Raw genomic sequence first — 15,768 nt, 5'->3', positions numbered from 1 at the left:
TTTTTGCCTCTTCTCTCCTCCTACGCTGGCCGCTTCCCCTTTCATGTGGTGCCTTCTCACTTATGCCATAAGGAGCAAGTGTTTTCTGTTTTAGTGCTCTGTTTACAGCTTTGGTGCACGAAGTCATAAATCTTGCATAGCCATAAATGACAAAAACCATTGGTATGCGTAAGAGGCCACCCCAGCCTTACAGTGCTTTTTATTTCTCGCTTCCCCCTCGCTTTGTTTGTGTTTAAAGATGACGCTGGGTTCCCTCGTGCTTTAAACGGACTAGTTATATTTATAATGCCTTAATTAACGAAGTAACGTCAAATTTACACCTAGATTTTATTCTCAGGCTCTGCTTAATGCACGGAGCCCAGAGCCCCGTTCCCGTCTGCCAGCCGGGCTGGCTCTACAACTTCGTTTAAGTTCTCGTTTGCACGGTCGCTGCCGGGTTTCTGTGGCAGGAAACTGGGGGTTCACCGTCACCCCTAAACCCCGTGGAGCTGAGGAAAGAGGCGAGCGCCTTTCCCCAGCTGTGCCGCGCAAAAGAAGGCGCAGGCTGTGAGCTGCGAGGCGTCCACGCGAGGCTCCCGCCCACGCGTCCCCACGGGGTGCTGCGGGCACCCCGACCCGTCTGCGCAGCACATGTGTGTGCGTGAGCGCCTCTGTGCCCGTCCCGGGCGCTGGGGATATTTGAGGGGGGCAGGGGGGGTGTCTGTGTGTACATCTGTGTGTGTGTGCGCTCACGCATGCATGAGTTAATAATTAGTAACTCTAATGATTTCCAGCGTGGCTCTGAAAGCATTGCCCAGAGCGGGGATCCTGGTGGGCTTCGGTTGGCTCTCCGGACCCAGCCCCGGCTCTCCGGGCTTTGCTCCCCTCTCCGGGACTCAGCCGGGGCTGTGCGGGGCTCCCGGCCGTGGGGAGCGGTACAGGGGCTATTCTGCAGCTGCCCCCCAAGCCCACCGGTAAGAGGGACAAACTCAAACCCCCACAGCAGCACCCTGGAGGCTGGTGAGAGCGACCCTTTGTGAGCGCCGTTTGTCTTCATTAGCATAATTTTCCTGGACTTCGGTGACGCCCGGGTGCGGGGGGGCCGCACTCCTTCACTGCCGTGCTCCTGCGCTCCCTCCCCAGCCCCCACGCTGCCCCACGCTTCCCCAGGCGGCAGCCTTTCTTTCTTCCTTCCTTTTTTTTTCTATATTTTCCCTTTTTTTCTTCCCCTCCGACTCCCCCCCCACTCCCTCCTCCTTCCCTTCCCAGAGCAGCCCTGGGAAACATCTCCGTCCTCCGTGCCCCGCACAGGGGGAGCCCGGTACGCCGGGGACCGGCTCGGGGTAGGGTGGGCAGCCTGAAGCGTCAGGGGAGCGGGGTAGGCGGGTGTGCGGAGCCACCGACCCCATCCCGTGCGGGGCAGGACTCGCCCCTCCCGGCCGGGGGGTGCCGGCTGCGGATGAGCTGAGCCGGTGCCCACCCCGCGGCCACAGGGATCGAGCTGGGGCAGACAGCCTCTGCTCTCTGGGTTGTGTCGCCTCTAAAAAAAAAAAAAAAAAAAAAAAAAAAAAAAAAAAAAAAAGAGAGAGAGAGAGAGAGAGGGAGAGAGAGAGAGCGAGCATGCTGGCTTCCGCCTCAGTCGTCAGAAGTTAAGGTAAGCAGGCCACAAATACGCTGCTATCAGTCGTGAATGGCGGAGTTTATGTCCCAGTGATTTATGACCGTAGACTTAAATGTCGGTTCAAGAAGAGTTCACAAGCTGGGGCTTCCTTCCAGGCAGTGACTGATACCCTTACACTTCGTGTTCAGGCAGCTCTCTCTCCTCTCTTCCCCCCACCCCCCACCTTCCCTCAACTTTTTCTTTATCTTTCAGGAAATCTTTCAGGGGGGCTGCCTGGTTTTTCGTCCTAGAGTCAGAGTTTGGGGCTCGGTTGGGAGTTAGAGGGTAAAGATCTGGTGTACTTGGGAAGGGGGGACAAGGAGTGCGCGGGGAAGGCGAGGGCAGGGAAGAGCCGAAGTGGGGAGTGGGGACAACCAAGCGGACTTGCCTCCCCAAGCAACTTTCATCTGCTGTTTCTGGGCTGTCTGTGTGGGGGGAGAGAAGTTGGTAAAGTGCAGAGCCGTGTATTGCACAAAACGAGATGGAGCCGATAAAACAGGCATTGGAAGGATTGGGGGCCCATTTGTGCTTTTAAGACCTGTCTTTTTGTCTTCGAAGGGGAGAGGAGAGCTCTTCCCATCCCAGGCACTGGCTGGGGTGGTAAATCCACCTCCTCTCCCCTTTCTCGTCAGGACGCTGTCGTGATCATTGTCGCCTCTTAATCCCGCTATTCCCACTTTCTCCTGGAATGACCGGGAGCTCCTCAGCTCCTCAGGTTACCCCCGCTTCTTTATAACTTTGTAGGAAGTGATTAACTTGGAGAACCCAAACTCGGCATCTGATTTTTTTTTTTTTTAAACTTGCTGGCAGAGGGCCGAAGCTCCAATAATATTTTGCCTTCCAAGTAAAGTTGCCTATTGTCTGCAGGCCGGCAGCTACGGGAGCAGAGCACCCCGCATCCTCGCTCTGCGCTGCGCGTCCTGCCAGCGCCACAAAACTTCGCAGCGGCCGAAGGAAGGTGAAATATTTGGTGTCGCGGTCATGAAAGGCGGGTGCCTTTGTGAAATCACCGCTGGCTGATTGTTTCCTCCTTCTCCTCTGGTAGTGGTGTCTACAGTCCCTCTTTCAAAGGAATTGAGAAAAATCACACCAGGCCTCGATAGCACAGGGAAGGAGAGGCGAGGAGCTGGAAATTGTGTATGCGCCTCAGATCTCCATCGGCTTATTAGCTTAATAGCATCCAAAGAGCTTGATTAGTGCAATAACAGGGTAACCGCCCTGCTGTAGGTGTGTTACCTTCATTTTGTTACGATCTAACAAAGGGAATACTGTTTTCTAAGGACTTGTATAACTTGAAAGGCGTAGAATGAGCTCGTTTGGTGCTTGTGTTGTGTAAGGCTTTTCGCCCCTAAGCATTTGTCCTCGTTAGATGTTTTGGGGGAGAAATATCCAGCTGCTTAAGTACAGGGAAAGTGGTAAAAGGAAAGAGGCTCTTCTGATCTGAAAAGACGTGGTTATTTGCCAGCAAGGGGTTAGGGGGACGGTGAGGAACACACTTCAGTTTCTGAGAACAATGTGAGTGCGTGTGGAAACACCTCCTGGATCGGAGGTTAGGCACAGGTCTCCTCTCTCATTAATACGGGCTATTCTTTAATTGGTTATTTTCAGGCAGGTGACGAGCAGATACTTTAATTTCGGGGGAGATGGGGCGGGGGGTGGGGTTGGGGGGGAATCCCAGAAAGAAAGAAGGATGGATGACTTAAAAAAAAAAAAAAAAAAAAAAAAAAAAAAAAAAAAAAAAAAGGAGATGGGGGGAAGGGATTCGTCCGGGCAGGAGAAGCATTCTCTGAGTTTGTGTCCACCCTCTCCCCAGCCAAGTGACCCTCATACATCAAATTACATAGCAGTTTCCAAGACAGAACCTATTATCGCTAAGTTGGAAGGAAAGTTCAAGCCGTGGTCATGGAGATGAACGCTGGTTTTTCAGGTTTCTGGTGTGTTTTTTTCCCCCAATCCATCATGTTTTAACAGGTAGGATCTGGCTGATTCCACGAAAAGTTAGTGTCTTGAAAATAACTGCAGAAAAAAACAAACCAACGACCGCCCCTGCTGGCCTCGCTGGAGGGGCTTTGCGCGGCGCTGGGCGCAGTTGAAGCTCCAGACCCACTCGCGGGTGGGAGGCAGGCTCGGGAGGCTCCGTGGAGCGGCCCAAGCCGCGCTCCAGGACCGAGAGGGAAGCGCTGCGGGCGGCGGGCGGGGCTCGCTCGGGCAGAAACCACTGCTGCCAGGGTGCGTGACCTGGGCGGCTCGGGGTGGTGTGCGGGCACGGAGGGGAGAAGGTGCTGGCTTCGTTTATTTTCCTATCGAGCATTTCATTGACAAGCCAAAATCCATCACTTGGGATCGGGGTGTTTAAATATCCCTGCCTAGGAAACCTTTCCACCCCGCTCCTGCCCCCTGCCACACTTGGAGAGGAACCATCTCATATATTTCTTTAAAGTTGTATGAAGAGCCGTAATCAGGAGAGAAAGGCTACAAATAAAACGGCGATGGTTAAAGGAGAGGGTTTGATCTTAGAGTTGGACTGAGGTAATCGCCCAGCCCCTTTGCATTATGGATTCTTCGATTACCCTTATCTCAGGGACCGGTATTAAAACAGCCTCTTGGTGATAAACGATCAACCCGCTTGCTCTGTTCCTTAAGAGGAAAGAAATATTAAAACCCAAACAAAACAAACCTAGAAAGCCTCTATCCCGGTGCAGCAAAGCACATATTTGTAGCTGCCAGTAAACCCAGGCAGCTTTTATATCGAAATGCTCCACGCCTGAGGCCAAGTCATGCTGCTAAATATTGCTGACCACTTTTTCTTTTATGGCTTTCATGTCACTTAGCTATTGAAAGTAAGATGGATTTGTACCATTTCTTCACCCTGCTCTGCTCTCCCCACACCCCAGGTCTGCCCGGAGAGGCCATTGGAGGAAGAGCGCCACGTGACAGAGGGGTGCCAATGTTATTCTCCAAGGGTGTCAAGACCCTGTCAGTTTGCGAAATAAATATTGGGAAACAACGAAATGCAAAAAGCGACCTACTACGACAGCTCTGCAATCTATGGTGCCTACCCCTACCAAGGAGCAAATGGTTTCACTTATAATGCGAGTCAGCAGCAATATCCTCCATCTTCATCACTTGTGGAAACTGAGTACCACCGCCCCGCGTGCTCCCTCCAGTCCCCTGGCAGCTCTGTGTCCCACCACAAGGCCAATGACATCAGTGAGAGTTGCATGAGGACCCTCCCCAGCCAGACTCTCCAGCCCCCCAGCCTCGCTGACCCACAGGCTCCACCGCAGCCGCCTCCAGCCCAGCAGTCACAGCCTCCACCTCCGTCCTCCGCCTCACCATCTCAAAATGCCAGCAGCAACCCTGCCCCAGCCAACCCCACCAAGAGCCCAGCTCTTAACTCACCCACCGTGTCCAAACAGATATTCCCATGGATGAAAGAGTCTCGGCAAAACACAAAGCAGAAAAACAGCAGTTCCAGTTCAGGTATGAAACATGCTCCCCCTTTCCCTGGGTATTCTTGGGCTGACCACGCATCCAGTGGGGAGGAGGGCGTTCTTACCCACCTTCACTTCAGGGAGGGGAGGGTGGGGGCTTTTTTACCCTCTGAGTTGAGCCCATGAAGCTTTTGGAAAGGGCTTGCCATCACTCAGCTTTTTCACTGAGGGGAGCTCAGTGAAAAAAACCACCCCATACAAAACTTTCCCAGCCTTGCAGAATGGGTCTGAACTGACTTTGCTTCCCAGTGGCAGAACCACTTGTGCCCTCCAGCATCTATCACATTTCCTAGGTAATCCTCCCTTCAGTAAATCATGTCAGTGTGGAGCAGCCCAGGCCTTAAGCCAGAGGCTTGTCCCGAGTACTTTGTTGGCATGGTGCTGTTAGATTAATAAGACAGTGACCTATCTCTGCTGAAGTGTAACGGGAATAAAATAGCTCATAATCATGTGCAGGCAGGATCAATGCCCTGCATACAGCCAGAACCTCTTCCTATTTTAATAAGCTGATTGGCAAAGTTACAAGCCTGGTAAACAAAAATCATTCTGGAGTGCCATAAACTTCAGCCCATAAAACATTATTTGAGGGATGGAAGTGTATATCAAAGCTTTTATTACTCTAGGAAACCCAAACTGATAACGCCAGTGCTAGCTCCAAAGCCCAGAAGTCAGGCTTATTCTGACTTCTTCCTCTTTTTCACTTTAATGTGCTTTGGAAATAGAGTTCAAAACTTTAGCAAATGTTTTGCCAGTCTGCTTTTTAAAGCTGTGGCAGCACTGCTGTTTACAGCCTTCCATATCATGTACTTACTTTATTAAAATCAGCAACATTTAAATATATCTCTATGCCTATATGCAAGCCTAGCTACAGTATGTTATTCTTTATATATATTATACTTCACAATCACTACCATATATTGGTGCTATGTACCAGACATGATAAAAAAAATCCACTCTACAGACAATTCTATATTTACATGTTAAAATTTTGTATTGTAGATACCTAAATTTCAGGCATATGTAGCTGATGCATGTATATATATACACACACACATATATATGGGTTTTGAGAAAAGAGGGCTTTAGGTCTTTACGCCAATGGAGAACAGCTAGTTCTTGAAGACCCTGATCTCACTATGTCAGCAGAGCCACAGGGTTCACTTTCAGAGTTTCTAAACCTCACTGTGTTTCCCTGAACCTTCCTTGCCCCTCTTTACCAAGCTCAAGATATGTTGCATGCTGTCATTCTTACGGAAAGCAAGTGTAGTCACACAGTGACACTGCTGAGGTGGAGGAACTCTTTAGAGGCTTGGAGCTAGGTGCAACTGAGCTCATGCCACGGGGGAGTACTTGTTGCACACGGGGGCATCCATCTTGACTTTGGGAGCTGAACTCTCCAGGTGCTGGTGTTGTTGGCCATTTTCTCATGTTGCCATGTGCAGGTTCGCCATGCTGATTGTGTTCTTTGTGTGATTTACATAGGTGAGAGTTGTGCTGGTGATAAAAGCCCTCCAGGGCAAGCCTCCTCTAAGCGAGCCCGTACAGCTTACACAAGTGCCCAGCTGGTAGAACTGGAAAAGGAGTTCCACTTCAATAGGTACCTTTGCAGGCCACGAAGGGTAGAAATGGCTAATTTGCTCAATCTCACAGAAAGACAGATCAAAATCTGGTTTCAAAACCGCAGAATGAAATACAAAAAGGATCAAAAGGGAAAGGGTATGATGACCTCTTCAGGAGGACAGTCCCCAAGCAGAAGCCCCGTCCCTCCAGCTGCTGGGGGCTATCTAAACTCTATGCATTCTTTAGTAAACAGTGTCCCCTACGAGCCCCAGTCGCCTCCACCGTTTAACAAGCCTCATCAAAACACCTATGGCATCCCTGCATCGTATACTGCTCCTCTTAATAATTGCCCACCTCCTCAAAAGAGATACACGGGGACAGCAGCTGTGACACCTGAATATGATACTCATCCTCTTCAAGGCAACGGTTATGGGAATCCACATATACAGGGAAGCCCCGTCTATGTAGGGGGCAACTACGTGGAGACCATGACCAATTCTGGGCCTTCCATCTTTGGTCTAACTCATCTCCCTCATCCTCCCTCTGCCAACATGGACTACAGCGGGGCTGGGCCAATGGCCAACAATCACCACCACGGACCTTGTGATCCACATCCAACATACACAGACCTTACCGCTCACCATCCTTCTCAGGGAAGAATTCAGGAAGCGCCCAAACTCACTCATCTGTAAGAGACAGGAGTCACTAAGAGGAACACCAAGCCCCCAAGTTTTGGAAAGTACTCATCCCTTCCCTTCTCTCTCCTCCCCCCAACATGTGCCCTCCCCTTCCCTTCTCGTTTCTTTTGTTCGTTTTGGTTTGTTTGGTTTCCTTTCGTACAAGCGTTTTCTAGTTTATGTGACGTAGCAATATTTGTTGCTTGAATTGCTCTATAGTTTCACTAGTGGATATTTATCTTCTTGAACTGTAGCCTTGTGTCTCACTTTGGGAGTATGCAGAGGCTTTATACTTTACCTTCTACACTTTTATCAAAACAGGGTATATGAACAAATTTTCTATAAAAGGAATTCTTAAATGTGAATTTGTTCGTACATGATTGATCCCACGGGGAAGCAATTTTTTTTATTGCACTTCTTTTAAATAGCAAGAAAGACATCAAAAGCGCTTGGACAGGGACTTCCTGGACAATTATTGATACGTGTAAGTCTTTCAATGTGTGTATGCTGGTGAACATTCAGATTTATTTATATTTTTTTTTCGCAAACATTGAATAATCTAAGTGTTTAAAATTTTATTTATCCCCATTTGTTCATATTTATATATATATAAAATATCTGTACCCTGAGTATTCAGGAGGCCATATATTAGATGGCATATCGGCACGTGTTAGAAATATCATTTGAAAGGAAACTATTAACTCCTTTTATTAAAAATAGTGATAATAATGATGATGACGATGCAATAAAATCTGGGAAAAAAGATCGCGGTTTGAATACTTTATGCTTGTAACATCCAGCTAGGCAAAAAGTGTGTGAAGCTGAAAAGGCTAGATTTGTTTTGAAAGTTATACATTCCTTGCTGCTCACGTTCTGGAAAAAAAAAATAAAGTTTTTATTCTGAATAATAAAGAGTTAAGAACACGTTCTTCGAAGCGCAGGGGAATGGAGAGCCCTTCATGACGTGGGGAGCTAGGAAACTCGTCTGTAAACTTACACGAGGATCTGCTCACCCGAAGGGCCCCGCGATGCCTTTTCAGCATTTCATAGGCAGGGAGAGATTTTTTTTTTTCCCTCCTCTCTCTCCCTTTTTTTTTTTTTTTTTTTTTTTCCTCCCCTTTCTTCCAGCTGGGTTTCAGGGCCCGCGGCCGCCGCCTCCTCCCGCACCCGCTGCGCGGTGCCCGGCGGGCGCGGCTCGCCCCCTGCCCGCGGGGTGCGGCGGGGGACCGGCCGCGGAGCTGCCGGGGGGACAGCCCGGGCTGTGGGTGTACAGGCTGTGCGGGAAGCACAGGCACCGCAGCTCAGGAAAAAGCTCCCCGTGGGTGCGGTGGGGCCTCCCTGTCGCTGGGCTGGCGCCCCGGGCCAGGCGGCGGAGGCCGGGCAGCACCGGGGAGCAGGGTGGGAGAGCAGGGTCTGGCCGAACCGCGAATGCGCGCACTGCTGCTCCTTCCACTCGCTAACCCCGCCGTTTTCCCCTTTTCCTTTAAGGTGGGGGTCTCACCTTTTCCTTTCCCTCTTTATTTTCCCGTAATTATTATTTCTTTAAAAAAATATTTTACTGGTTTCATTCTTGCTGAGCCGGCTTTCCTCCCACGGCAGGCTGAAGGTGTGGGGGAGGGGAGCCTAGTGCTCCATTTCTTCCCGCGGGGGGGTGTGGATGTGTGTGCGGGTGTGTGTTTGTGTCGGACGGGGGGGACACGGTACTGTAGAAGGGCGACGGTCCCGGCCCCAAATGGCCACCCGGAGGGGTCCCCGGTCCCAATCGGCTCGAGGTAGAACGGGGGAACACGCGTGCTCGTGCTTAAATCCGATTTTTCTTCCTTTCAGGCCAAATGTCCGTAATTTTTAGATTGAAACTTGAAAGATAAATCAAAACGGACCTTAATAGACTAGGTAAAATATACCCCCGCACGTTTATAAAGACATATTCCTATGCTGTGTAGATAATAACGCACGCTGTTCACCATCTGTATCTTTTAGAGCACAGAAAAAAAATGTCGCCATTTTGGTCTCATGGTGAAATATTATTAATCTTTGGGCTTTACCTTGTTCCCAGAACCATCCTTGCCTGATGCTGAAACATTGTCATGCATCCGTGAATCTATATAGAGCTTTTCTGCATAAATAGATAAAGCATGCCCAGTCAAAGAAAAGGACAGCAAATAGATTTATACCGTGCTGTTTATTGTATATATAGACATGTAACCGTGGAAGGAACGGCTATGTAGGCTAATATTTTTCACTGAAATCTGATTATTACCCAATACAGACCAGCGACTGATTATTACTTCTGTAGGAGAAGGAAGCCTTTTTGCAACATTGCGAGACAATGCTCGTTTCAAAGGAGCGCCCATATAAAATTCAAGCCGCCCCCCCACCCCCAGCTCTCGGATCAGTTAGGTTAGATACAACAAAAGGTAACGGTACAGTCACGATACTTACTGCGTGGTTCCTTTAGCACCACGAATTACATTTAGGAAAATGTTCAAATAGAAGGAAGTTGGCGTTTCAATCCCCTCCCACCCCGAAGAAAGAAAAATACAGGCGATTTTCCCCCTTCTTTCCATAAACCGTATTCAATCCTCTCTTCAGAGCCCGTAGATTGCAAATAAGAATTTGTAATTTTGCATTTAAGATTCGTCCGATTAAAAGATCCCCCTGGAGGCAGCAGTAATTGATTTTCCCAAGAATTTCGCGTCCTTTCTGCAAAGGTTTTGTTCCAGGTGGTTTTTGTATTAGACTGACCACAAGAAACAAATGTGCAGAATAGAGACACCCACACAGGTTTTACTCACAAAGCCTGGTTAAAGTCCAAACCCCTCTCTTTATTATTTGTCATCCTGCTCTCAATCCAAATATTTTCCAGAGGGAAAAAAAAAAAAGGAAAAAAAAATTAGAGAAAAGAAAACGTAGGCACCAAGAAGCAAAATAAAACCGGACTTTTCCCACAAGCAGCCCAGTCCTCTGCCAGCATATTTTAAAAGCAGCTTTTTTCCTTGTTTACTTGCGTTTCTTGCTCTGCCTCTTTTCACGGCCACATTTGATCTTGGAAAGAGCAAGAAGCTTTAAATGTGTTCTTAAGGGCCAGTAGCTGTCAAACCTTTTGGCGGCCAAGATTGATCGCGGGCAGACACCACCAGAGCTTTGTTTGGACTAAAAGCAAGAAAATTAAACCCCTTGCATTTTCCAACAGCATCGATATTTGTAAGGCATCCCTTTTGAGGGATTAAATGACCAGTCTCGTTCTATATTTTATTTAAACAAGCAACCACCAAAAAGCCCATTTAAAGGCTCTCGGCCCCTCCCCTCCCCCTCTCTCCAATGCCTTCGCAGATATGCTATATCTTGTGGGTGCATTAACTTAAAACCGATTTTTAAAATGCACTTGGTGCAGACTGGACGCAGACTGGTCCACTGAAGTGCTTTGGGGTCTTGTTTTCTATTTTTTTCTTGCCCCCCCCTTATTTTTTTTTTTTTAATATAATTACGAAGACGGTTGCCGACCCCTGTTTGGCAACTCCGAAAATAAAGAGAGACGGCACCTCATCGCGCTGGCGATGGTTTCTGGCTCCTGGAGGACGCGGAGAGCGGCTCGGAAGCGCCATCCCCCCGGCCCCCGGCGCACCCCACCCTGCCGTGCACCCCGGGCTCCGCGGGCAAGCAAGGGCTGTCTAGGGCGGCTGTGACCACAGGATTCATCGGGTTGGTGATTGTGGCCATCATTGTCATCATTCTCCCTGTCGCCTCAGTATGGTTGGAAAATTATGCCCAAAGCATCCAAATTCGGGACTTGCCTCGACCTGGCGGGGGTGACTTGAGGCGGCGGCGGCAAGAGCCAAGCATCGGAGGCGAGCGCCGTCTCTCAAGTCAGAGCCTCGCAGCATTTTCGCTCTGTCTGGCCCCTCGAAAACAAACCCGCTACCAGCCCATATATTTCCTGGTAATCGAAAATACTCACCAGACCCAGCCTACTACGGTTATTAAGCAAATTATGCCAGCAGACGGGAGTATCGTTTGCAAGCTAAGGCACGGGATATATACTTTTTTTTAAGAGTTAACAGCCAGACGCGTTTGCAGCCTCGCGATTTGGCTCGCCCAGAGAGGTGCTCCTAGGGTTATGTGTTACGGTCCAATCCCGGAAAGCCAACTGGAGAGGGAAGTCATGAAGCGCCAGGGCTGCTGCCTATGTGACTCTTCCTCTCGAAGCAAGGTTGCTGAGGAAGATCCTGATAAACAATGGCTCAGCACCGGCGACCGATTGTTCTCCGTACTGTACACCCGATAGCCACCAAAAACAGAAGAGGGGAAAAAAGAAAGAGGAAAAGAGGAAAAAAGAAAGAAAGAAAGAAAGAAAAATCAAACGAACACAAAGCCAAACAAACAAACAAGCAAATAAATACAAAGGAGCCCATTGAGGCTGAGTCGGGAAGGAGAAACTAGTTTTGGAGGAAGTGCTATTCCCAGGAAAAAATCAAGACCCTCTGCTTCAGACTCTTGCCTGGGTGCAACTTCTTATGCGGGGGCCTGACGGTGTCAAAACTTTGAAGATTAATGGATTACTTTGTTAATGACTCAAGGCGTCAGATTGAGGTGCTTAAATGATTTGTGAGGTGCAAAGCGTTTTCCTGACAGTCCCAAACAATGAGAGAAGAGTGTGCGGGTGGATGCGAGGAAGGCAGCAGGCTGCAGGACAAGCAGACACACACACACCACACACACACACGCACACACACACACACTCTCTCTCGCAGCCTCTCTCACAAACATATCCACGCACACGCACCCTCCTCCCCACCCCCGATCATTTCAGATTAGGACGCCAAGGGGATAGATACTCGAGATATCATTTCCCCTTTTTTAAAAAAAGTGTAAATAAAGCCTTTCTGGCCCCCAATGAGGCGTTCCTTCCCGACTTTTTTGGATCAATCAAACAGACAGTGGCTTCTTTTGATTAAAGCCCAAATTGTCATTGGGCAGAGGCAATCATGTGACAGCCAATTCGGTCCAATTTCAACCTTGTCTCCATGAATTCAATAGTTTAATAGTAGCACGGTCCCCATACGGCTGTAATCAGTGAATTAGAAAAAAAACACCCCACCAGCGATCTTCTATGCTATATTTTTTTTCTCCTCTCTCTCCTTTTTCCTGGGCCTTCCCCTCCCCCCGAGGCCCCTGAATCCGAGGGAACTTTTTCTCCGCGGGGGCTGCCAGTTGAAGGCCATGAATTTCGCATTTGAGCGAGAGATCGGTTTTATCAATAGCCAGCCATCGCTTGCTGAGTGCCTGACATCTTTTCCCCCTGTCGGTGATACATTTCAAAGTTCATCAATCAAGAACTCGACGCTTTCACACTCGACACTGATTCCTCCTCCTTTCGAGCAGACCATCCCCAGCCTGAACCCCGGCAGCCACCCTCGCCACAGCGGCGGCGGTCGCCCCAAGGCGAGCCCCCGCGGCCGCAGCGGCAGCCCGGGCCCCGCCGGCGCCCCGCCGCCCCCGGAGTACCCCTGGATGAAAGAGAAAAAGGCGTCCAAGCGATCCGCGCTGCCGCCCGCCTCGGCCTCCGCCTCAGCCGCTGGACCTGCCTGCCTCAGCCACAAAGGTCAGTCCAAAGACGTGCAGCCGGCCCCGCCGGGCCGCTAGTTTGGCTCCCCGCATCCCCCCGGCTTCGCGGGGGGACGAGGCGGAGGGCGGGCGGGCGGGAAGGACGGAGCTGGCGGGGCTCGATGGAAACCCAAACTTTCCCCAAACTTGCCTAATGCGGGATGATTTATTTGAGTTGGAGCTGACCTCTCTTGTCTCGCCGTCCTAGAGTTAGGATATTTGACAGTAATGAAGAGTGATAGATTGCTCCCGCTCAGCTAAGCAGCTGATGCATTAATTATAAATTGCGGTATGGCTAATATAAAGTTTGCTCTGGTGTGGGGAGGTTGGGGAGCTGGAGGCAGCGATTTGGCGGAGGTGGCCGAGGGGCACGCAGCACCGGGCGCTCAGCAGTGCAACACAATGGGTTTACTGCATCCAAAGGCGGCCATTTTGTTGCAGTTGCTATTTTATGCTATATGGACATATAGATATAGACACATACATGCAGAGAGAGCACTCCCCCCCACCCCCCCGGGATGCGATGTGCTGGGGTGCTGAAATTCAATCCGTGCATTTATCTGTTTTGTATGTGTTGTCCGTGTGTCTTTGCTTTCGCTGTTCTGGCGGTGATGCTTTGGGGTGCGTGTGGTGGTGGTGTTTTTCTTTTTTTTTTTTTTTTCTTTCTTTTTTTTTTTTTAACAGACCCCCTTGAAATCCCCGATAGCGGTACCGGTGGATCTAGGCGCCTGAGGACGGCTTACACCAACACCCAGCTTTTGGAGCTAGAGAAAGAATTTCATTTCAACAAGTACCTCTGTAGACCAAGGAGGGTTGAGATCGCAGCCTTGCTGGATCTGACTGAAAGACAAGTCAAAGTCTGGTTTCAGAACAGGAGGATGAAGCACAAGAGACAGACCCAGTGCAAGGAGAATCAAAACAGCGAGGGGAAATTTAAGAACCTAGAGGACCCCGAAAAAGCGGTGGACGAGGAAGAAGAGGAGGAGGAGGAGAAATCCCTCTTCGAGCAAGCCCTCAGCAACGTCTCCGGCGCTCTCCTGGAGCGGGAAGGCTACGCTTTCCAGCAGAATGCCCTCTCCCAGCAGCAGGCGCAGAATGCGCACAATGGCGAATCCCAAACTTTCCCCGTTTCGCCTTTAACGAGCAATGAGAAAAATCTGAAACATTTTCAACATCAGTCACCCACTGTTCAAAACTGCCTCTCAACAATGGCCCAGAACTGTGCAGCTGGCCTGAACAATGACAGTCCTGAGGCCCTAGATGTCCCTTCTTTACAGGACTTTAACGTTTTCTCCACAGATTCCTGCCTACAGCTTTCAGATGCAGTTTCTCCCAGTTTGCCAGGATCTCTGGACAGTCCCGTAGATATCTCCGCTGACAGTTTTGACTTTTTTACAGACACACTCACCACAATTGACTTGCAGCATCTGAATTACTAAGAAATTAAAGACGTCCTCTCCAAGGGTCCTACTTTATCCTCCTTATTCTTCTGGTTCCCACCCCCCCTTTTCAGTGAATTAATTTTATTTCCCCCCTCCCTTTCCCTCTTCAGTATTTTCTGTTTGCTACGTCCCTCTGATATGCCATTTTGCCGTTTCTTACGAAGTTTTAGTTGTGTTCAATTTTAACCTAGCCACATTCTAGGTCCTTCTATGAAAGCAATATATGAGGTCTGTAAGAAAGTGATCATATAGGGATGTATCTTCACTTTCTTTTTATTTTTGTATTACATTAGGATGCGTTGTCATAAGTATTTTTGGTAGAATAAATTCTTGTTTGCTACAAGGAGCTTTCTCTTTTTTCTTTCTCTTTCTCCTCTCTTTCTCTCTGCTTTCAAGATGGATAACATGACGGGTATCTCTCCCCATCCCTTCCGCTATTAATTTACTAATAATCAAAATCCAACCTTCTGATAAGGAGCTCTTCCCTTTTGGCAATTTAGGACATTCGCTAAAGAGGAAAAATTCGTTCATTTCCTTTATTATAGGGATTCTCACAAGGGAAAGAAAAAAAAAAAAAACCCTAAAGGAATTAAACCCGTTCACAGGTTTGATGGAGTTTTGTTCCTTTTAATGTATAAACGTGGCATCTTACTCCGTGAGGATACAAAGCTTGGAAATCCTGAGCTGTAACAAAAGCATGAACGAGGACTTTCTCTGTTACAGGCAGAACGCAGGAGAGACTCAGTAGGATAAGCGTCTCCTGCAGAAACCAGCATGTTACATGAACGAAAGGAAAGGCACTTTCTATTTTTTAATTTGTCCTGCTTTTCTAGAAAGTAGTGCTAAGCAGCCAGCAAGGTATTTCAGAAAACGTATCTTAAAAAATATCAGAGCTCCCAAAGAATGTGGTTGGTTACTTCTCACGTGCTGAGTTATCCAAGAAACCAGCCCTAGGAGGAGAGGAAATGGAGAAGTTAGTGCCTGTGAAATCAAAAGGGTGGCAGAAACGCAGGGGGAAGAAAAAAGTATTTAGGGAGGAACCGGCCTCTACTCTCCATCCTTCTCGGGGGCGGTGCGGGGGCAGACCCGAAGATATTTTTCTGTGTAAGCCTTCTTGGGAGGTGAAAGACCGATAACGAAAAGGGGGAATCTCTGACTTTAAAGTTACAATTTCCTCGGGCTCCCCACTCTTCTGCGGGAGGCGGCAAAGACGGGCTTTCAGAAATCTCCACCAAATCGCCTGCTAACATGCGCTGCCGGACCCCAAAGCGGAGGGTGAGCCTCATCCTTCGGTCTAAAACCGAGCAACAGATGCCAGCGAGGCTCTGCCCGCCCCGGGGCCGGGGGATCCC

At 49.1% G+C, this 15,768-nt stretch overlaps 2 protein-coding genes across 2 annotated transcripts in view; both read left to right on the top strand.

Moving 5' to 3' along the window:
- Positions 1 to 4,655, top strand: part of LOC136361322 (uncharacterized) — a 42,397-nt gene extending 37,742 nt beyond the window's left edge. Inside the window, exon 6 of the mRNA XM_066319152.1 lies at positions 4,534 to 4,655. Coding sequence (XP_066175249.1) covers positions 4,534 to 4,632 — 99 coding nt within the window. The 3' untranslated portion in view covers positions 4,633 to 4,655. The remainder of the gene's footprint in view (positions 1 to 4,533) is intronic.
- Positions 4,656 to 11,746: 7,091 nt separating this feature from the next.
- HOXA2 (homeobox A2) lies at positions 11,747 to 15,220 on the top strand. The gene is made up of 2 exons (XM_066319165.1): positions 11,747 to 12,972; positions 13,659 to 15,220. The coding sequence occupies exons 1-2, from the start codon at positions 12,591 to 12,593 to the stop codon at positions 14,411 to 14,413; spliced, it is 1,137 nt and encodes a 378-aa protein (XP_066175262.1). The 5' UTR covers positions 11,747 to 12,590; the 3' UTR covers positions 14,414 to 15,220.
- The last annotated feature ends 548 nt before the right edge of the window (positions 15,221 to 15,768 follow it).

The sequence above is a fragment of the Sylvia atricapilla genome, chromosome 1 (genome assembly GCF_009819655.1).
Source record: "Sylvia atricapilla isolate bSylAtr1 chromosome 1, bSylAtr1.pri, whole genome shotgun sequence".
NCBI lineage: Eukaryota > Metazoa > Chordata > Aves > Passeriformes > Sylviidae > Sylvia > Sylvia atricapilla.
This window is presented reverse-complemented; position numbering and strand designations above follow the sequence as displayed.